Source organism: Trichosurus vulpecula, chromosome 8 (assembly GCF_011100635.1).
Source record: "Trichosurus vulpecula isolate mTriVul1 chromosome 8, mTriVul1.pri, whole genome shotgun sequence".
Taxonomy (NCBI): domain Eukaryota; kingdom Metazoa; phylum Chordata; class Mammalia; order Diprotodontia; family Phalangeridae; genus Trichosurus; species Trichosurus vulpecula.
This window is the reverse complement of record NC_050580.1, coordinates 60584202-60591711: the sequence shown is the minus strand read 5'-3', so window position 1 is coordinate 60591711 and position 7510 is coordinate 60584202. Positions and strand designations below refer to the sequence as shown.

Below are 7510 nucleotides of genomic sequence, written 5' to 3'. Positions count from 1 at the left end.
TATATTGTGCTTGGGACACAGTAAACACTTGATCCATAAAAATACAATTAAATGTTCACACTGCAGTATCACCTTGTGAGAACAGACTGAAAAAACATCACTGGTTTTAGTGTTCTAATAGTTGGCATCAATTGGGCATCTCTAGAAATACACCATTCTGGACATAAACCAAAAGTAGTGCCTGTTTTTACAGATATGTCACTTACTGAATAGAAAGGGTAGGGGGGCACCTTTGTAAATCAATTCATGTGCTATTTCAAAAGTTAATTTTGAGTTGATACACACATAGGTTAGCATATCAAAACTTGTGTTAAATAGGTAACAGATTCTACCCTGTTGCTTAGCCATTTCAGTCGTGTCCAACTCTTCGCCACCCCTTTTTGGGAGGGGGGCCTTCTTGGCAAAGATACTGGAGTGCCTGCCATTTCCTACTCCAGCTCATCTTACAGATGAGGAAACTGAGGCTGACAGAATTAAATGACTTGCCTAGGGTCATATAGTTAGTGTCTGAGGCCAGATTTGAACTCAGGAAGTTGTCTTGCTAATTCCAAGCCCAATGCTCTATCCACTACACCACCCAGCAAACCCAGATTCTATCTAATTTCAAGCTATTATATACACAAAATCAACTGAAGGCTTATGAAGTTTTTATATAGTTTATTTATGTTCTGATGAAAAATTATCTTCACGGATAAACGTCATCCATAGTGCCTTTTAATCCTTCTGCAAATAAAATAAAATATACTAAAGTCAGTTACTAAGATTCCAAGCTGGCAATTAACAAATCAAATATCCATGCAAAAATATGTATTATGCATATGTAGAGGATGTATCAAATTGCTCAGTCTTGGGAAGGTGGGGGAGAAAATTTAGAACTCAAAATCTTATGGAAGTGAAACTAAAAAGTAAATTTAAAAAAAAAGAAAAAAATTATTAGTAAATCAAGAACTGGGTTATTTTGGTCAATGTTCAATGTAACAGCAAAACAAGAGTTAATTGAATGTTAATTTTAGTAAGTTCCAGTCTATGGTTTATATAATCAGTTAAAGGTTCAATTTTGGATATTAAGATGCCATCAGGGCTCTTTATAGAACATTTCTACATCGACTTCCTAAGGTACATGCTTCTCTAAACTGGCATATCAGTAACTAAAAAGACTACTCATCTAAACAAAAAGCTTGAATTATACTACCTGTTATGAAATCTCCAGCTCACTGAATCAGTGGCAGCAGGAGGGAGAAAGATAAAGGAAAAAAGTGTCATTAATAGTTACTTTCAAACTCCAAAGGTAAAATGCATGTTAAGTTCATGCAATCAAATACCTTATAGTTTTCTTTAGCTTTTCATAGAGTAGTACTCAAGTAACAGTTAAGTACTTATCTTGACACAATGATTTTAATCTTACCACTCGTGGAAAGAAGCCCCAATCACTACTGGATTCAAAGAAAACAGGGTGACTAGCGACTGATAATCTTAAAATGAAAAGCTCATCCATTACACCTATGTGTAATGAACTGTGACAATCTGGACTGCTAAATCCACTCCTGGTTTAGATAGACCAAGTCCAAATAGTCAAAGCAACCTTCTATAATCAACAATATAAACTGACTCGAGGAACAGCATGATAAATTATACAACACTGAACTTGGAGTTAAATTTAAATTTTCATGCAATCAATTGTCTTTCAAAGGATTCTAACTGATATACCTAAAGGAAGAAAACAGCGGAATCAGAATTTAGCTGCTGAAGTTAAAACTTACAACTACTCTTGACAAGTGGCTGAAAAGAACAATTGGTACAGGTGCTTCCAACAGTCTTTTATACTGAGTGCCCACACAATTGTTAACATTACTAGTTGTACCTGATCTTATAATTTATCATTCTGACTTTTCAGAAATGCAGACAAATGGACAATTTGACATTGATAGCATACATAGAGGCTATCACTTAACATCATGTACTCTCTCTGACAAAATGTCAGCAATTAAGACTCAAAAAGCTAAAAATCTGAATGGGAAAGAGAAATCAATGTTAAATGTCTTTCAATCTTATCTCAAAGAGCAAATTGTGACTTAATCTTTTTTCATTCCTGGACCCTGTTGGACCAACTTTTGACAGCTTTGAAGAAACAAATGAAACACTGGGAACCCATAATTCACAAATGCTTATTTTGAATAAGCATCAAAAAGGCATTTTAAATGTAAAAGGATGAATTCACACGATTTTTAATTTTATCAATGCCTAAGGCTGCAAAAAATATTTGTCAAACTCCAATTTATACTGAAATCAGAACATTTCTGATCAACTTAAAAAAAAAACAACCCATATTTACTATAGTGTTCTTTTCACAAAAGACTAGAAACTAATTAGAACAGGTGAGAAATGTTGGTGTAATACAAAAAAAAATTAAGTTTCCATTTGGAAAGTAACTCAAAGTGGTCACTATACATTTCCTTTGTAGTGGGCCACTTAAAACTAACAAATAATTAAATGGACATTTTTCCTCAACACATTTCCCCAAGTGCAAGGTAAACATCTTTCTTATTTTGAGGCACCACCCCTGGGTAATCCGCAATATAACATGCATTTCAGGAAGATAATCAGTTTCTACTTCTTTGGTCTTACACTGTCTAAGCATGATATTCTGCACCACAGAATACCATACAACTCCAAAGTCCAAAGCAGACATGCAAAGCAGAAACAAAACGTGAGTGTGATGCAGTCTGTACAATCATCACGCTGTGTTCAAACTCAGTACCTGCTAGACACTTCATTTCTGATGAACAAGAAATCCAAGAAAGTATGGAAGGCAAAAGAAAAGGTTACAAGTAAATGTGGCAGAAGCACTTGTTTAACCATTTAACAACCCACCACCTTAATGTCATTCAGACTCTTAAGCTGCTTAGCACAATGCTATTATAAAGCTACCAGCAACATGATTCATGGGGAACTGGAAAGTAACACAGCAAACTTAATACAAGGAAACTTCTCCAGCCCACTAGGGAGGTATGCCCAACGCTGATTCAAATATATTGTTCCTTGGGCAGGCAGCTGTTTTAAAGATCTGATTAAGTTCTAGAGAACATGTGCTGCTTGCCCATGATGAATGAATAAACAGAACCTAAATGAAAGGGGACTTTTCGACTCCAATTAGAAGAAGCTAGGATCAGTATAAGTGAACCAACGTAGAACCCAAACTACCAAGTCATAAAGTGGCAAAGCTAAACTACCAAAAGGCATTCTACTGTATAGCTTCTTAAAAATGTTACCTTCTGTTATCCAGAAAAAGTAAGGGGAAAATATTAAGAAAGGTTATTCAATGAAAAAACCCTTCCCTTCTATAAAATCAATTTTATATTGCATTTATTTACATTGAGGTTCTTCCCTCAACATACCTTTTTGCCAGCACCAACATTTGCCTTTGCAGTACCCCTGACTTTCTTCATTCTGTTCTTGCGTTCCTTTCGCTGCTTTCTTGATGTCTTTTTCTTCTCATACAGGCCATGCTAAAAGGGGGAAAAGATTAAATACTCAAATGAATGTGCCACCCCATAATGCCAATACTCTCCCCTATCTATTACTACACAGCAAGCTCCTTAAAGGTGCTCTGATCCCATCTCACCCACAGCTAGGGCCCAGCCCCAGGCCCACAGGGCCTTGAACACTCTACTGTGCTTAACCTTAGTGGAAGGAATGCATGAACATCCTATAGGCCAGTACTTCCATTAAAATCAGAAAGCTGAGAACCCTTGAAGTAAAAGCAAGACATCCCAATCTTCTATGCAAAGGCATGAAATTTTGCTTGAAAACCTCATCATCTTCCTTGAGGGACTAAACCTACTCTCTTGTTTCACCACCTGCCATTTCATTCATCTCAAAATTATCTTCACAGTGTCTCCTGGCTGGCAAAATTCTCAAGAGGATGAGCCCCAGTTAGTCAATAAGCATTAATGCAGGTACTATACAAAGAAAGGCCTTGCCCTAAAGGAACCCAGGTGAGGGGGAAAAAACAAGCATGCAAACCATGTGCAGAGAAAATATGCAGAGGGTAAACAAGCGGTGACCTCAGACACCGGCATCAAGGGGCTTCTTGCAGAAGGGAGGATTTTAAGTGAGCAAGACTTGAAGACCAGAAGACACAAATGAGGAATTCCAGGCACAGTGAAAATGCAGTTGGGAGAAAGGAACTTTGGTAGAACATTTTTAGTTGAAAGAGTGTGGGAAGCCAGTCTACAGAGCTGAGACAACAAAGGAAGGAGGCACTGACTGTAACTGTGGACAGCCTTCTAGTTCAGCCCTGAGAAGGAAGACAGCAAGATATGTCGGGGGAGGGGGGAGGGGTGTTTGAAGGTAGGGAAGACACAGGCATATTTGTGGGCAGAAAGGAAGCAGCCAATAGACAAGAAAAGATTAAAGATTAGTGAGTAGTAAGCAGGGATGACAGAAGGGACAATCTACTGTAGAAGACAGATGAAATGGAATCACTTGTGCCTACAGGAGCTTGCCTTCACCAGAAAGGCCATTTCTTTATACAGTTCAAATTCTTATGTGCTGCTCCATTGCATCAATAATCAATCACAAGATACCTACCCTTGCAAGTCTGTGCTTTGGTTCATTTTTCTTTGCATAGTCAAGGGAATCATAAATCATGCCAAAGCCTGTTGTTTTGCCACCACCAAAATGGGTTCTGAATCCAAAGACAAAAATGACGTCTGGAGTGGTCTTGTACATCTTGGCCAGTTTTTCTCGAATTTCAGTCTTGGGCACTGTGGCCTTTCCAGGATGAAGGACATCTATAACCTAAAATAAGAGTGTATTTTTAATTTTGTATTCATATTATAAAGTACAGCACAAGAAATTAAGGTTAAAAAAAAGGAAACCTGACTGATCTTACCATCTGTTTACGCTGAAGAAGTCTGTTTGTCATGAACTTCCTGGTTCTGATGGTTACAGTGTCATTCTGCAAATTTAAAAAAATTAAGAAAAATTAAGGAAGGCAGCCTGGCATAATAAAGATTTCAAAGTCAAGAAGACCCTAAGTTCAAGTGCAGCCTGACACACATACATGCTAGCTAGCTGTGTGATGCAGGTTAAGTCAGTTAACCTCCCAGGGCCTCAAACAACTAACTCTAAGACTACAAAGGCAAGATCTACGTGGACATAGGAAGATTCCTCACTGGGAGTTTCCAACATCAAAATCACAGACCAAATTAAAAAAATATGAATCATTTTCTATTCATACATACAACAGTTCTTAGTCTAACTGGAAACTGAACTAAAAGTATCATTACAAAGGCATCATCAGAGAGCTACAACCTGTGTGCTCAGTCTCACAGTTCAACTCAAGCTGCCGCATCATCTCGGGTCCTACTTTCCACACAGGGCCTTTGCAATGGTGTTTCATGATCTTAAAATTGCGTGGCTTTCCACCTTGCACCCATAAGCTTCTCCCATTCAAGACTTTTGGGAAATTTATCAAATTCGATATCATCCTAAGTCATTAATCTGTCAGTAGTGGTTTTTTTTAGTTCTTTTATAAGGGCTACCTTTCTAGGAAGGAGAGAAAGAGGGATACAGGTGGGAATATAGGTAACTTAAAAACAAAAAGACAGCAGTAAAAATTAACGAAGAAGAAAGAAAAAAATCACCTGGTATTGTACCTCAGTACAGTAGCAGAAACTAATAAATCAAAGCAGGCTAGTTTCGCCAGATTAAGACAGACTCCCAAACACTATTCTAAACAGCACAATTTAAAATAAGTGCAAAATGTCTAGCCAACAGATTTCATGGCTTAGTGCAACTTACCTCCATGGCTCTATGCTAGGCACTAAGGATACAAAAGTGAAAAACGTTTACAGTCTATTTAAATAGAGTAATAATAAACAGAATAACGATCGGTTCGTGCTCCTGTGTCTCCTGGGGTCCCTTCCAAATTTTAAATTCTGTGATTCTGTTAAACCTCTAACTTAGGGCCAAACCTCCCTCATCCTCAAATTTCCTCATTTTGGGCAAAAAAAAAAAAATAGAAGACAAACAAAAAACCACAAAAGGAACCCTACTTGGGATTGTATGCGGAACCTTAAAAGGTTTGTGCTGGGGATCTCCACCTCCCCATGGCTAGGTTTCCTCTACACTTTAATACTTCTCTACAACCACAGGTACCCGGGGAAAACGGGGCCTCGCAATGGGTCACGCAAGGGAAAAAGATAAGGGAACCTAATGTCGGGACTGCAAATGCACAGAAAGCCTGGACACACGTGGATTCCCCCGCTTTGGACGAGGACAACGCCAGGCTCCGTCACCTGCCGGGGGATGGGGGAGGGTGCCTCTAACGTATCCCCTAATTAAACACGGTTCTAGTTGGCAGCTCCTTTATCGTGGATTTACCCCACCCACCTCCGTGAAGGACGGGACTGCGTCATTTCACAGACAAGACAGCCGAGGCTCAGGGAGACGGCAGCGCACCATCCACGGACTAGGCCGCAGCCCCGGCCTCCCTTACCCACCCCATCCCTTCCCTCCCGCTCCCTAGGCCCCAAACCAGCCCGGCCCGGCCCCGTGCCCCTTCTGCCCACAACTCGCCGCTCTTGGAGCGCGGTTCCCGGCTAGTTTCAACATCGGAGCGGACAAGAGGCCTCCAGGAGACGGGCTGAGAGAAGAGTCGAGAGCCGAGCCGAAGGATGGCACAGATGCGAGACGGATGGCGTCTAGACCCCAGGAAGACTCACCATGGTGGCGGCCGGCTCCTCGAGCAGCAGGAGAGGGAAAGGGCCGCTAGAGGTAACAGCCAATCATATCAGAGCTCGCTCAAGGACCCAAGCGGAAGGGGAGGGCCTTAGACCTTGGGAGCTACCGAGAAGACTGCCTGATTGAAAAAGGCCTCCATCTCCTTTTTTTTTTTTTGAACCCCAATGAGGGCGGCTTCCTTTATAGTTCTGTAGCCAAGCTAAGGGAAGACTTCCTACCTTTATGGAGCCGGGGGAAGGCGAGGTTCCCAATTGCCAAAGCTGCCCAGGGCATTGCCTGACTGAAAATGCCAAAGGCTCCGCCTCCTTTATCCCCCGAGAGCTCAGGTTTCTTTGTACCTACCCATGTGACCTTCTCCAGCTCCTGCACATTAGTATGTTCTTGTGTGTCATTTACATGATGGATAGGGACGGAGCTTGGGATTGATATGCATGGAATAGGGCACTCCCGGATGGAGAAACTCCCTCCATCAATGCACAAAGTGCAGTTTAAATAAAACTACTGGTAGAGGGGGATTAACATACAAAGAGCCTTAAAATGTAGAGTGGAGTCAATGCCAGTCATTCAACAGTCAAAAAGCATTCATTGAGAGTTTATTATTAAATAATAGCCAGACAGCCTGCTATACATACCCCAATAATTCAAAGAAAGGCAAAAACGTAGTCCCTGCCCTCAAGAAGCTTGCATTCTAATGAGGAAGGCAAGCATGAAAATAACTGGCTACATCCAAGATTTATGCAAGAGATGGTAGGTAATGTCAGAA

General features: G+C 40.5%; 1 protein-coding gene across 2 annotated transcripts; it reads right to left on the bottom strand.

Moving 5' to 3' along the window:
* Window positions 1-640: 640 nt before the first annotated feature.
* Window positions 641-6793, bottom strand: RPS24 (ribosomal protein S24). 2 transcript variants are annotated; one of them, XM_036735838.1, is made up of 6 exons: window positions 6729-6793; window positions 4895-4960; window positions 4591-4800; window positions 3396-3506; window positions 1193-1214; window positions 641-723 (listed from the first exon to the last, which is right to left on the bottom strand). In XM_036735838.1, the coding sequence occupies exons 1-5, from the start codon at window positions 6729-6731 to the stop codon at window positions 1212-1214; spliced, it is 393 nt and encodes a 130-aa protein (XP_036591733.1). In that variant the 5' UTR covers window positions 6732-6793; the 3' UTR covers window positions 641-723; window positions 1193-1211. The 2 variants fall into 2 exon arrangements, with proteins under 2 accessions (XP_036591733.1, XP_036591732.1); XM_036735837.1 differs by lacking the exon at window positions 1193-1214 and having other exon boundaries at window positions 6729-6791.
* Window positions 6794-7510: the final 717 nt, after the last annotated feature.